This window comes from Rhododendron vialii, chromosome 8a, assembly GCF_030253575.1.
Source record: "Rhododendron vialii isolate Sample 1 chromosome 8a, ASM3025357v1".
NCBI lineage: Eukaryota > Viridiplantae > Streptophyta > Magnoliopsida > Ericales > Ericaceae > Rhododendron > Rhododendron vialii.
Window position 1 is genome coordinate 7,650,191 of NC_080564.1, and position 13,982 is coordinate 7,664,172.

The 13,982-nt window shown below is 39.4% G+C and overlaps 3 protein-coding genes across 5 annotated transcripts; 1 reads left to right on the forward strand and 2 right to left on the reverse strand.

Annotated features, from left to right (window-relative positions):
- Positions 1 to 46: 46 nt before the first annotated feature.
- LOC131299133 (biogenesis of lysosome-related organelles complex 1 subunit 2) lies at positions 47 to 2,352 on the reverse strand. The gene is made up of 2 exons (XM_058324727.1): positions 2,133 to 2,352; positions 47 to 492 (listed from the first exon to the last, which is right to left on the reverse strand). Exons 1-2 carry the CDS (start codon positions 2,232 to 2,234, stop codon positions 226 to 228), a joined length of 369 nt encoding a protein of 122 aa, XP_058180710.1. The 5' UTR covers positions 2,235 to 2,352; the 3' UTR covers positions 47 to 225.
- A 1,657-nt stretch (positions 2,353 to 4,009) lies between these two features.
- LOC131299131 (UPF0548 protein At2g17695) lies at positions 4,010 to 6,805 on the forward strand. The gene is made up of 4 exons (XM_058324723.1): positions 4,010 to 5,629; positions 5,742 to 5,918; positions 6,004 to 6,202; positions 6,481 to 6,805. Exons 1-4 carry the CDS (start codon positions 5,571 to 5,573, stop codon positions 6,664 to 6,666), a joined length of 621 nt encoding a protein of 206 aa, XP_058180706.1. The 5' UTR covers positions 4,010 to 5,570; the 3' UTR covers positions 6,667 to 6,805.
- A 1,279-nt stretch (positions 6,806 to 8,084) lies between these two features.
- LOC131299130 (amino acid transporter AVT6A-like) lies at positions 8,085 to 13,290 on the reverse strand. 3 transcript variants are annotated; one of them, XM_058324721.1, is made up of 6 exons: positions 13,044 to 13,290; positions 11,821 to 12,334; positions 11,495 to 11,647; positions 10,688 to 10,891; positions 9,433 to 9,898; positions 8,085 to 8,533 (listed from the first exon to the last, which is right to left on the reverse strand). In XM_058324721.1, the coding sequence occupies exons 2-6, from the start codon at positions 12,245 to 12,247 to the stop codon at positions 8,395 to 8,397; spliced, it is 1,389 nt and encodes a 462-aa protein (XP_058180704.1). In that variant the 5' UTR covers positions 12,248 to 12,334; positions 13,044 to 13,290; the 3' UTR covers positions 8,085 to 8,394. The 3 variants fall into 3 exon arrangements, with proteins under 3 accessions (XP_058180704.1, XP_058180703.1, XP_058180705.1); XM_058324720.1 differs by having other exon boundaries at positions 12,567 to 13,256; XM_058324722.1 differs by lacking the exon at positions 13,044 to 13,290 and adding an exon at positions 12,740 to 12,979.
- Positions 13,291 to 13,982: the final 692 nt, after the last annotated feature.

Below are 13,982 nucleotides of genomic sequence, written 5' to 3' on the forward strand. Positions count from 1 at the left end.
CATGAGCAAGGGAACCACTGAAACACTAAAAAGTAAACAAAAAACGTTTGTGCAATACACACCATGGATTTCAGTAGAACGGTTTCCAGTCCAATTGCACATAATAATGCAGCAGAGCAGATGAGACGGTGATCTTTCTCCTCAGAAATGAACCAGGAGACAACACCACAATAGACGTTGATGAATAAATACGTAGAAGTTAATTTCAGCAATGAGAGACTGTGTTTACGAAGGTGGAACTTGGTAAAATGGTTGAACCTTGGATTCTAACAAAGAAACATATTTATCAAGCATAGAAATTACAGCTTCAAACTCTGTTACTTGTTGCTCAATTGCATCAATTTGCTGAACATACTCATCAAAGCTACCACTTTTGGCCTTGAGCTGCTCCATGAAAACCCTTAGCCCGGAAGCCACATCACCAAAGCCTTTATACTCTTCAGTCACCCTGAGATTCATCTTCTCCAAAAGTTCGAGTAGATTGTTTGTCCCCTGAAGAAGAAGAAGAACGAAGTTGAAATAGCGATTTCTACTAAGTGTATGTTTTCATGAATGCCAATAGAGCTCCCCATATACTGAACAAATTTTGGCGGAAAAGCTAGAATCAAGACCAGGAAGCGAGCAAAGGTGTTACTCTTAATATAGAGTTGACCCATCTGGAATAGAAGGAGTCATCTATACTTAGCTTCATATTTCCTTTCTAGCGTTCTGTCTGGCCACAGCATAACACTCATTGTAGAGCCTTGGCATACTCCATGAGAGTTTTCTACCACTGATGACAGCATGGAAATCAACATTTCTTTTTCTTTTTTTTTCGGAGTGGTAAATCCTATTCAGCTCATTAAACTATGTATTGCGGGACAAAAAATTCCTTCTATGTAAGCACAAGCTGCACAAGCACAACTATGTGGTTCTATTCAACCATAAAGTTAGCACTCAGGGCATGAGAACAATCATGTGTGAGAGAAATGTAGGCAAATCAGGGAGATAAAAAGAATGTCACAGTTTAAAAAATGATCCAAACAAAAATTGGTAACCCAATTTTGTGACGTAGACCAAGTGGAAACCAATAGTTCCCCCAATAGAATACACATGAAATAAGACACAAGCTTTCATGGGGACCAATGATCACTGCTGGACTAGTACAAAACTAAAACAAACCTACCAATATGCACAATCCCTTTGCATGACGGATATAGAATAAAGAGAACTCAAAATTATAGGATGCCGAAATTGGTCTAAGAACTAATGTGTTCTGGCGCAGTCAATGTAACAAAAGCTGATATCTGCGACTACTCCAAGAGGGAAAATGCTGTACAAACTCACAAACTTTTTGCCTCACTGACGTAGCATGTAATGACAGTTTTGAATTCAAATGGGACCTACTTCAAGAATGTGATAAGTGTCACATTAGTGAGTGATAAAAGAGTATAACATTTGTCCGTTTGTAATAGCATTACTCTTGTGAGAAGCTTCAGCTTTAGCATTCTTCAAAGGAACCAAACTATAGCTGACTCATGTTAATTAGGGAAACATGACCCCCTCAAATAAAGAGAATGCATGACGAAGATCATTACATTAAAATCAAATTGAAAAGCGCACCTAAACACCCTCTAAAAAGAGATTCGGTACAACTTAAATCGGAAACTGTCACCTACGGTATCCGTTCCCAACGAAATTTTCTTTGTATCCTTCATTTTCCAGATAACCAAACACCCATTCTAATCCACGGGGCGAGAACCCCTCCAAAGCAAGATTTAATACCAGATGGTTTTCATGGCTGCAAAAACCTTAAATTCTCCGAAATGTGTTAGGAGCCAAACAGATCAGAAATTTGTCGGCAACAACAACTCCTCCAACCAACTGTCTAAATAAGTTAACCTTTTTTTTTTTTTTTTTTAAATTTCGAGGCATTGAGAATCCACTAGAAACAACAGTAACTAAAATACATAATCAACATCCGAAACCACTTCGAACCGGAATCGGCAAGGGGCAGAACTCAAAGTCCGATTGATAACCCTAGGACACGAGGCGTCAGAAACTAGAGAGAGAAAGTGCATGTATATTTATACATTCACAGATATATATATACATATAGAGCGAGAAAGGGGGAGGAGAGAGAGAGAGAGTACCTGAAGGTCGCCTTTGATCATGGTGGAGAGATTGGTGAAGAGATCGTTGAGTGAGTCCGCTAGTTCGTCTCGCTCCTGCTTCTCATCTTCCTTCCCAGCCATCCTTTCCACGGCTAGCAGCCTAGCAGTTTGTGGTGGCCAAATAGGCCGTCGGCCGTGCAACCGGCTATTATACGGGTAAACCCGAGCCCAATACTAACAAATTTTCGGACCTTCAATTTGGGGTCAAGGGTCGTCATCTGGTCAGGCTGGTCCAGGCCGCCAAGTCACTATCAAGGTGTCTACAAGTCGGGTCTAGCGGGTTTTTTTCTTTTTCGAACCGGGCTACTTATCATAAATTGAAGCTCAGGCCCTACCCACGAACTAGCCCAATTGACGGGCTGAAGGGCCGACAGGCTGGCCAACGAATGGGGCAAAAGTGGGGCGGGCTATCGGGCAAGCTTAAATTTCATTGGGAAAAAACTAAACTAAGGGAAAAAAGAAAGGATTTTGTGGGATTTCGGGCTCATGGGAGGGCTATTGGGTGAGTACCACAGGTGGGCTCACGGGCTGGGCCTACGGACAGGCTAAGAAAAAATTCATAGACCAAAGCCTACTACGGGCTCGGGCTGGGCAAATGCCTGATGGGCCGGGCGGGCTTAGGACAGGTCACGGCCCTTCGGGCTAAATGATGACCCTTATTTGGGGTTGGACAAAGTCATGTGAGTTAATGATAAAAAATAAAAAATAAAAAAGTTTTGAGTTTTTTACTCCGTTCCGCTAGGAAAAATAATGTCATGTTTGAATGATATTTTGAAAATTTTTGAGTTTGATTTTTGAATAATGAGTGGAGAGAGAAGATAAGGTAATGATTAGAAATAGAGATAATGAATAGAGAGAAATAAGAATAATAATTAAAATAAGGAGAGAAATGAAATTAATGAGAAAATGACATATCTCATAAAGCAAAAAATAAGTACTTAAAAAGTAAGAGTCTTAGCTGAACAGGGCCATGGGTTTCACATGAATATGTGATGAAAAAGGCTGTGTAATGGTGCCTCACGAGCACCTAACAATATTTCGATTGAACAAACTTTAGTACAATTTTACTCACATAATGCAGGAGCGTGTGCATGAGTGGAAATGCGTGGACATGGTTGAGTGAGAGCGCGAGCATAAAAGCCATCTAAAAAACATCACAAGCTAAGAAAATTCATGAGAGCATAAACTAAGGATTGAAAATGGAAGCGAAAAATCCTACAGAGAAATTATGTGACCTAAGATACACGGTACACCACAACCTAATTATATCATGTGTTTGCTAAATATCTTCCGGATTGTATCGGCCGAAAATAGTAACACCTCCCTCTCCCTGTCCATATTATATCCGGCTTCTAAATTATGAACATGTATCATTTCCCTTTAATTTATATTCATATGCTCATATTCACCTTAAAACAAAATTAAGTATATGTACATATTCCCTCTATAAAATTAATCAGTCCCGTTCGTTTTGGGATTTTGAATTTATAGGTAATGAGAGTAGAAAGAAATAGAGTAATGAGAATTGAGTTTTGTTCACCCTCCTTCCTATTGGTGCACTTGAGTAATAATTGAAAATAGAGGTAATGATTAAAAAAAAAATAGAGGAAAAAATGAGAATAATAATTGAAGAGAAATAAAATAATGATTAAAATTCAAAATCCAAAAACGAACGGGGTCTCTACTAGGTTGAGTTTCTGTGGGTTTTTTGAGCTTTTTTTTTTATTTTGTCCGTGTTTGAATTTTTTTCTAATTTTTAGTTTTGCGTCAATTTTTTTGACTTTTTAATTTATCTTAAAATAAAGAAGCGTAAAAAAAATTTAAATAAGAACGAAATGTGAACTTGCAAAAAAGGTTTGACTCTACGGGGCCTTTCACTCTACCTCTCAGCTCCACTCTCTCTCCCCCATCGACCAGAGAGGCAAGAGACCCAAAACTTTGCCATTGCTCTTTCTCTATATCACCGATTTCGCCATACTCTCTCTCTCTCTCTCTCTCTCTCTCTCGCACACACACACTTACCCTCTCTCTGATTGCTACTGATTCCGGCGAGGGTTTGCTTCTATTTTTTGGGCGAAATTCAGGTAGCTTCCGATCTCCATTTTCCGGTAGATTTCAGTTGAGAGTGATGAGGTGTTAAGGATGAGTATAGTCATCCTTGGTTCCACATATGAAACCAAGTATGGAACTTTGCCATTTTCAACCCTTTCTCCATCACCATTGGAGCCCCTAGTTGTAAAATTGGTGCCATCATATGGGCATAGAACCAATTATACAACCGATTGTAGTTGCTCTAATCGCGTGATGCTACTGTTTCCCTGTTAGATTCGAATATGTCTCTCTCCCTCTCTCTCCTTCTTCTTCCCTCTCCTTGTTGTTTTTCTTATGAGAAATTGAGATTCTTAAACAGAATATGTTACTATAGGGTGTAGTGAAAAACCACAACTTCAGGTGTGATCCATTCAAGATTCAACTCAGAAGAAGGAATATTATACATTAATGGGCTTTTCTTTTTAGCGACCTGAACTGGTGGCTCTCCAGGCTTCTGTCCGGGCCGGGCCTGGTATATCCTTGTTATATTCTCGACTCTCTGGGTGGCGAATCATTACATTTGTTATTTCGAGCAAAATTCACTGTACCCTTTGGGAAATTTGCCTTGGAACATCCCCAATTTTAAAGTGGAAATTAGTATAGTCCTGCCGTATGTGAAAATTGATGATTTAGTTGATTTTCGCATAATCTGGTCCGAACACCACTGTTGTACCGAAAAAAGAAGAAGACAATTTGACCTTAGCTGGGTGCAACGATAGTCAACTGGGCTAGTGCCTTATTGGTTTTCCCTTTACTTATCTCAACTAAACTGAAACCTTTATATGATCCTCCGGATCAACACAGTAAGTCCACACCACTCAACCACCATCCTGATTATAGCACGACTGATTATAGCTTAACTCTTTTCGACCATCATCATTATCATAGCCAGCAGCACCATCGTTTGCATAGCTGGCAACTATATGCGAAAAACCATTCTCAGGAAATGGTTTATCGTGGGAAGCATATTCCATCAAAACAAATGGAGCATAATCTATCTCTACTTTGGCCCAAAATAAAAGAGAATCAACTTATGGTGGAAATAACATTATGACATGTTGTTCCTTAGCTAAACATATCTATGTCATACTCCCGATAAATTGTTGATTCTTTGATTGGCAAATCATGGCTTCAATCTTCTTTCAACCCCATAAAAGTCCCCACGTCTTTTTATCCTCCTTCAGGCATTTACCAGTTATGCACTTAAGTTTTGCTATCTTGTTCACATTCCGTTTTATTCAAATGATTATTTTACACTAGTCTGTTTGTGGCTTATGTACACATTTGGTGGTGGTGGTGTTTTGAAGACCACTCAATACTCAAGAGATGGTTTTCTTGTGCTGGACTCGCCCATCTTCTCAAGAACAGAAGGCTTGCATTATAAAGTAAAAACAACACACTTCAGCTGTAATTTTCCTACTTTTGTCCGGGAAATTAAACCCATTGCAGCATGCATGTGTGATTTGGCTATCGTACTAATGGCTAATGCATGACCAGGTCTGGGGACTTTAACTATGACTCTAAACACAGAGGAGCTAGTGCGAAGTCTGCATCTTCACTTCAACAAGATATGGAGCTCTCAAAAAATGGTTTCTCACTCAATCATGCACGCATTTTGGTGGGTTCAGGGCTTGAGACATATGAAAAGGGAAAAACTGCTCTTCAAACATGGAGGTGTGTGCAGACCTATGCACTTAGCTGCATTCTTCTAGTTCAAGAATGAGACAGGTTTTAATCAACATCTTAATCCACTATGTAGGCATTTCGGATTAGAGTGGGCATTTGTCGATCCCAAGACTCCAATTCAAAGTGGGGTGAAATTCTGTGCTTGTGTAAAAGAATTTTTCCCCTGGCTCATGATGCCTCTTCAGGTGGTGTATGTTAATGAGGAAAAGAAAACTAAAAAGGCTGGTGCCTCTTTTGGTTTTGGAAGTGGCACCCTTCAAGGACACTTATTGGTGAGTTATTCTGGGCTAGTTGTAATTGCATTTTCATGCTGGGATACTTCATCTTTTGCATCCGTAGAACAAAGCGTCTCATGAACCCATTTCCATTTTGACATTGTTTTGGTCATATTGTTTCGAAACTTGAAGTAAATTTTTCCAAAGGTGCATGAAATCTAACTTCCCTCCTTTGTTCTGTTTTTGATCTAATTCTGGATGGTATGTAGAGATTTTCTGAGCTGGTTAAAGCCAAATCCGAACGCTAACATCACACCCGTTTCTGCTGATAACAGGGTGGGGAAGAACGCTTCTCGATTGAGCTTGATGAGAACAACCAAGTCTGGTATGAAGTACTCTCCTTCTCAAAGCCGGCTCACTTTCTCTCTCTCATTGGGTACCCATATGTACATCTTAGGCAAAAGTATTTTGCTCACCAATCTACTGAAGCAATCAAGAAACATTTGTCTCCTGTATCTTAGTAACCAACCTCATTGTATATTTGCATATGAAAGTTCTGGCGTTGCAAAAGCCTCTCTTTCTTTACATGATACCCTGAACTAGAACTGGCAAACAGTTTATGAAATATTACTCTGTTATTAGAAAGCACATTTTATTCAATGGGTGCATTTTGATTGATTCTGCAATTCATGATACTGAGGGTTGAGAGTCGCGAGAGTCAACTAATCTTGGTTGTTAACTTTTGTCTGCACTAATGAATTTTTGACCTGCAGAAAGGGAAGGGAGTAAATGCTCTCTTCTAAAACCCTTGACGCCCACTTTTCCTATCTTTCCCTCTCGCGAGCTTCCTTTCAAAGTGGACATGCTTCCCTTAATCGAGAGAGTTTCCACCTTCCGGTGTTGTCTCCTCATTACGCACTCATTTTGTCGTTTGAACCTTTCCTCATATCTAAGCTTTTTGGCCTGAAGTATTGATTCCTCCAATCCTTTTACTTGGTAGTTCTTTAAGATCGTTTCAGGTGGAAAATCTCACATAGCGGTAGGATCACATCGTGGTTGGATTAACAAGAGACATTGCTGTTCCACCAGTTTTTTCTCTCTTCATTTTGCAGGTTGCACAAGATTTTGTGATTGTGCACTCGATCTCTTCCCGTTCAACTGCTGTGAAATGAAAACTTATATCTTCCAACCAGTTATTTACTTTTTGGCTGGTCAAACTCCCAATTGCTTCAAGCCGTTTGATGTATGTGAATCTTATATACATAGTGCGGTATCCACGCATATACAAAAACTTCAAACACGTGTTCCCGTAGTGCAGTTTAGTGCAGGGGTGCAGTACTCCAAGCGTCCATCTCGGCTATCAATGATTTAGATTTTATCTCGGTAGTGGACGGCTTGGATCTGCAGGAGCTGAGATGGAATCTGAACCGTTAACTGTTGAGTTGGGCAGCTGCATTACACTCCTGTAGTGCACGCCTGCCCTAACGGTGACCCCAAGTTCCCAGGGGTGGGAATTCTAATCATGGTGCAAGTTGAACACCAGCCGTTAAGGTAGTTGTCGATTCACATTCAATCGGAGATTCAAATCATGCCTGCATAATTACCAAAGTGTGTCATAATTTGCCAAAAATTAGAGCCTTTGGAGCTTAATTCAGAGCCAACTCATCTTGTTATCAAGTCGCAACACTAAAACAAATTGTAATCGAGTTTTGAAGCAAGGAAATTCATGGAAAAATCGCGAAGAAGATATTTAAAGTGGCTATATGAATGGAAAGATGACTTCTAATCAGCGAAACGGAAAAGTAAAGGGCTGAATTAGTATATTACCTCCAATTTATAAGGGTAACTTAAGTAAAGCGATTTGGTCGATTGGCAGGTGAGGTAAACCTCCCGTCGCACCAGAACAGAAAGTATGAAAGATAGAATTCAGAACAGGTAATTTTCTCCATGAAAACTAGATATACACTGGCATTTCGTAACTTGATTTAAGTCCATACAAACATCAATCATTTACATTTACACAATAATACACTAATGCACAAAGAGAGATGTATCCAGAACTGATATACACCCCAGTTTACACTTCTACCAAAAGAACTCAACTTAAACTATTGAGCAGAATGTTCGTCTTATTGATACCAAATCCGATAGACTTTTCACCAATGTGTTCCAAAGGGATTCGACCTTTTATTGGTGCCTCATGAGAAGAGATAAAACAGTCGCTCATTGACTGCTGTTAACGAGCTAGTTCATTCACTAGGTGAAGTGTTTTTCTTGAACAAGGCATAGGCATCACTGTATATAGCCACCACGTTTGAAAACACAGCAAGGACAATCATGACGATGCATAAGATCTTGTCCTTCTTTGTTGCAATGTTGTGCCGATCCCTGAAACCACCAAATCCAACATTGAAATACTATTAGGGTGACGCATGTTGATAATTTAGCAACTAAAACATTTTGGACAGTATCAAAACAGTTAACTACGTTGAATCAATAAATGAAGGCCAATTCAGATTATAACAAAATTCACCTTCGCAAGACGTTAACTTAAACTGGAAAAATGAGATCATTTCACTCCCAAAGACTTGAACAAAGCTTAGATTGCGTTAGAACAATCCTTTTCCATGTCAACGTTAACATCAGACATAACAGCTCATCAATTATGCATGTGATTCTAATGCATACAAACAACAAGCCCAACACCTTCGATCCAAATTTGGCCAATTTGTGATTAACGTGCATGGTGAAGTCTCCCACTTTTTAGATTGCTCTATTGAAGATAACCGCTTTTATAGTACAATATTGCGTAACTATGAACATGGAGGAGTAGTCACACCATTTCTTCCTTTCCTTTTAAGGAGAAATTTAGAAAGCGTAGTCACTGAATTAAAAAGTCCCCTACATCTACTAACGAAATCTGTAGCAGTAGGGATGGATCAGAATAAGGGCTGAGTGCGAAACCTATAATATTTCATTCTTTCCATAGTATGGGAACGAAATATAAGCTATCCGTCACGTCAAAGAGAAGGGTCACTTGCTCCACTAGTGGCCTTTGTCTTCCTTTAAGTCCAGCGAAGGGGTAGTAGCTCATTTTCCTATCGCATTATGTCACCTATCGATAAATCATTCACCTTGCAAAACTTGAAAGGGATAAACTTTAACAACTAGAACCTCAAGCTCAATAATAGGTTTTCTTGGGATTAGATTCTCCACATTTCAAGCTCAAAAAACAATCCCTAAAAACACACTTCTAGCTTATTCTAGCACAAAAAAAAAAAATGTACCTGAGAGTAATGGCAGCAGGAAATATGAAGCCAATGCAAACTGCAGCAGTTGCCCCAGTGAATTGGAAAGCATCCCAAATGCTGGGAATGAAGTTCGCACCCAAAAAGATGAGACCAATTAGTCCACAGCTAATCAACGCAAACCTCAAGTTGTCAGATGCCAGAGGCCTTGCGTGTGGAAACAAGAGGCCATCCATGTTTAACCGTAACGGATAAAAAACAATGGGAAAGACAAGCATGAGGTGGGCCGCATAGCTAACACGCACAACATCATTAAGCAGAGAACCGTATGGAATGCCTAGGTCAGCATCAAAGTTGGCCAGCACATCGTCAAGAGTTGCGTCACCAAAGAGTAGGAACCCAAACAGGCTTGTCATTACGTACACACTTGAGCAGAGAGCAAGAGAGGATTGCACAACCGCTTTTATCTTTGTGTTGTCTTCAAGTTCATTGTCTATTGAGTGAACTGCAAAAAATTTCATGGTCCAAGAAAAGTTAGCCAGCCATTTACGCATATCCAACTAGAATGTCAAACTTAATCTTTGGGGTTTAGAATAAATTGCTGGAGTGGAGCTGTGCCTCAATCCAGTTGCAACATAAAGAGATAAAGTACATTGTTCAGTGAAAAAACTAACTAAATTTTGCAAGATTTGAGTGAACTCCACAGAGTTCATTTGCCGTATTCCATTCAGACATTACCAAATAATCTCTGTACTTGCCGTCTTACCTAGTTACAGTTATAATTGCATAGCAACCTAGAGGTCAAACGGAAAACTTCAATTAACCAATCAAATGAGCCAGATATAAGGCTTCATGAGCGCGGAGGAACGGGCTTTCCAAAAAGCCAGCCTGGGCCGGGATCAGAATAGACTGAAGGGGACGGACCTAATGTTTTTTTTTTGACATGACTGACCTAATGTTGTGTTGGCACTAGTTCGTTTTATTGCTTTCCCGCCTAGTTCCTTTAATTCCAGTACCATACATAAAATAAGTGTATCTTCAACTAGCCATCAGAACAAGTATATGCATATTTAGGAAGTGAGAGACAGCTAAAAGTAACTGAACTGATTAAGGTTGGTCAGCCAGAGCATACCCGAAGCGTCACCTCATAAAAATGAACTAAATTCAGGGAATTTTACATACTGGCTTTTCAACAGGTCAAGTTCAAAAAGTTTATGGTTTTAACATCAAACTACGAAAAGACAATATTCTAGGGATAGATGGGATACATTAACAAAAAAATCAGTCTGCATACCGTTGTAGTGGCAAATATATGCCGTGACAAGAACAGGTACTACAGTGAAGAGATCCAAGAATGACGTCACATTGGTAACATCAGGAAGTAACCTAGGCATCGAAATGCTTCCATTTATCAACTTCATAACAGTGATTCCAACAGTAATAACAAGAAACACAACCGCCAGGGCAACTGATAAGGCAGATGTAAATTTCAACGAATCTGCAACCACATGAAAAGGCACCTATGAGGACTGCATCATAGAGGCAAACAAATAATAGGTGAAAGTGAAGTGAAATTCGCCAACAACGTTATTCAGGAAATGAACAACCCAATCATAAGAATAGAGGTACAGTCCACCAAGAATGCACATCGGCAGAGCAGGAGCTTAAGTACAGACAGATATAAATATCTCTAGATGGACAAGAACAAAATATTAAAGACTGACCCTTTTTGCGCCATTTCAAAATTATGCAAGTACATCAACCACAGACTCTCAAGAATTGTATTCAATCATTAAGATTCCTGCAGTTTAAACTCTTTCCGCGATAAGCGAATCAGGCTATTAACCAGACTTCAATGCACAAAATCAATTATCATAAACAATTATGAAACTACAAGATATTTCTTGAAAGCAGCTACATATAAAAACAGTTCATCTTGACTCTTTGACAATACGCGATCCAACTAGATTTCAACTTGTGGCGGTTTATTGGGAATAAGAAACGTGTAAGTAAATGAGACAGCACCACATGAATCTCTTTCCTCTAGGCACGAACTCACCAATCAGCAGTAATCATTGCCCACTCAAAGAAAATGACTAACCTATACGCTTTAAGCATGCCAACGGAGCAAATACGGCAAGGGTCGTGACCAGAAGTACAAAGGTACGACTATTCCACCAATACACTCCAAACCACCCTTCTAACACACCAGCATGGTGAATTCCACTTGAAGTTGTTCCAGAAAGCACGTCACCTGTAATTAAGGAAAAACCCAATAAACTACGCGAATTTCACAATAATGAGAATACCCACAAGTCACATCCAATTTACGGTTTAACTATAAGTTGATAAACCTCATCAAGCAGCCATTTCACTTCCTATGAAAACACATCGGAATGAAAAATACTAGGAATTGAGAATAGGTACCTATAATAATCATGTACACTATAAGCACACCAACGTTGTTGACAAGAACACAAATTTGCAGCGCCATCCTCCCAAACTTTCCGAAGGCATCCCCCATAACACCTCCGTAAGAAGAAGATTTCCCCACCCTGCTGAATCTAAGCAACATCTCAATCGAAGCTTCTGTGAGGAAAGCCATAAAGATGATCATAGCAATCCCAAGAACGAGACCCAAAACTTTCATAGTCGCGGGCAAGGCCATGATTCCGGCACCCACAATGGTAGTAGACAAATTAAACACTGCCCCGGTAAAGGAAGCCCCATCAAACTCGTCAAATCCAGTATCTTCCTCTTGCTTTGTGGGCAACAGAGGCACTTTCTCATCGACAACTTGTTTGCTCTTTCGCGATTTCTTCTCTTTCGTCGGCTTAAGGCTTCCAATCGTCATTCTCAAAAGAATTACCTCCCCAAGTAGAAAAACACAGGAACTATACGCGAAACAGCTCAAACTTCTAGGATTTTATCCTCAAGAAATCTGTAACAAATAAAGGGGAAAAGAAACCTTAAGCTTTTGCTACTAAACATCCAATTTGCAGTGAAACATTTTACACTAGTGGAGCGCAAACAGGTAAATTCAAAGATGCAACTAATACAGATGATTATTTGGGATCAATCAAATTAAAAGATAAAACATATTCAAAGACCCAAACAGTCAAAACCAATTAGAAATTTAGAATGATAAAGAGTCACACAAATAGATAACTTACAAAACCCAGATCCTAATCGCCTCCAAAAGAGCAATTGAATCCCTCAATAGAACCAATTGATAGCCAGAATCAAAGCAAAAAAAGGGTTTTCAAGAATAACCCAAAAGCCCAAAACTTCGTAAAAAAAACTCGGGGGAAAGGTCTAAGAAAGCTATGAGAATATATAGATCTACCTGAACAAGTTCGAATTATAGTAAAAAATCGATCAATTCAGGGAAATTGGAGCAGAAACTAATGAGAGGACACAAGAAATTCAGGACCTACAAAATGGAGCCACCGGAATTTAGCTAGAAAGAATCCAAAGGGGGTAAATAGTGTCAAGCCCTATGAATCAGAAGCCCGGGCCACACGAATTGGGAGATTCTGGTTTTTGCGAATTATGAATGTTTGCCCCCTATAAATAAATGAAGAAGGGTACAGGTACAATCAGAAGCCTTGACGTATCGTTTAAAAGTCTAATACTATTTGCATACGTACATGTTTTTTTCTTCTTCAAGTATACGGATTGACTGGGAGAAACAATAATGGAGAAAGATTCACGCTCGACGACGGAGACCCCTGGGTTTGGGGGGGAAATTGACGTGCTTCTGACGTCGTCGACGCTGTGAATCGAAGAATGAATTAGGGGTTTCTCTGTCCTCTCTCCCTCTCTCTCTCTCTCTCTCTCTCGATCGATCGATTTTTAAAGTTGAAGGAGAACATACCAATAACGTTCTCCTCCGTTTTATTGGTTTGTCGTAACAGGTGGTGACAAACTTATAATCCTGCCGTCCTGGACCCCTGGTTGTGATACCGTTGGCATTTTGGTGGGAAACAATGCGCTCCAGCACATTAGGGGCTTGTTTTGTTAGAGCATCTCCTGTAAGCCTTTGTTTGGAACTAACAAAAAAGTGAGAGAAAAGAAAGGAAAGTTAGAAAATTTTCCCTCCAAATGTTTGGATTGGAGAGAAAGAGGAGAGAAAATAAAAAGAATTTAAGTTTTGCGAATAGTAAAATTTTTCTTTCATTTTTCTCTTATTTTCTTTTCCTTCACTTTCCATCACTTTCTCTAAGTTCGCCTAAGAGCCTCATTTGGTATGAAGTAATTCAATAAGAAAATTTAAATCCAAGCACAAATGTGAGTAAAAACTTCGGTAACGGCATAGATGTAAATTGGAGAGAGAGAAAATAGCCTTCAAAGATGGTAGTAAAAATTTTGAATCTTCCTTGATTTGATTAGAAATTTGAGTAAAACATAATTTGATATGGGTTCGAGTCAAGGTCTAGAGTGAGACTTGGGGAGCTCTAGTAATCCTATACCGCTTTGAATAGAATCGAGATGCTCTTGATAAGTCTGCATACCGCTTGTCCAACCTCAATAACGACGAGCTTATAATTAGCTAAAAATGACAATTTGGCATATACAATACGCTTAGT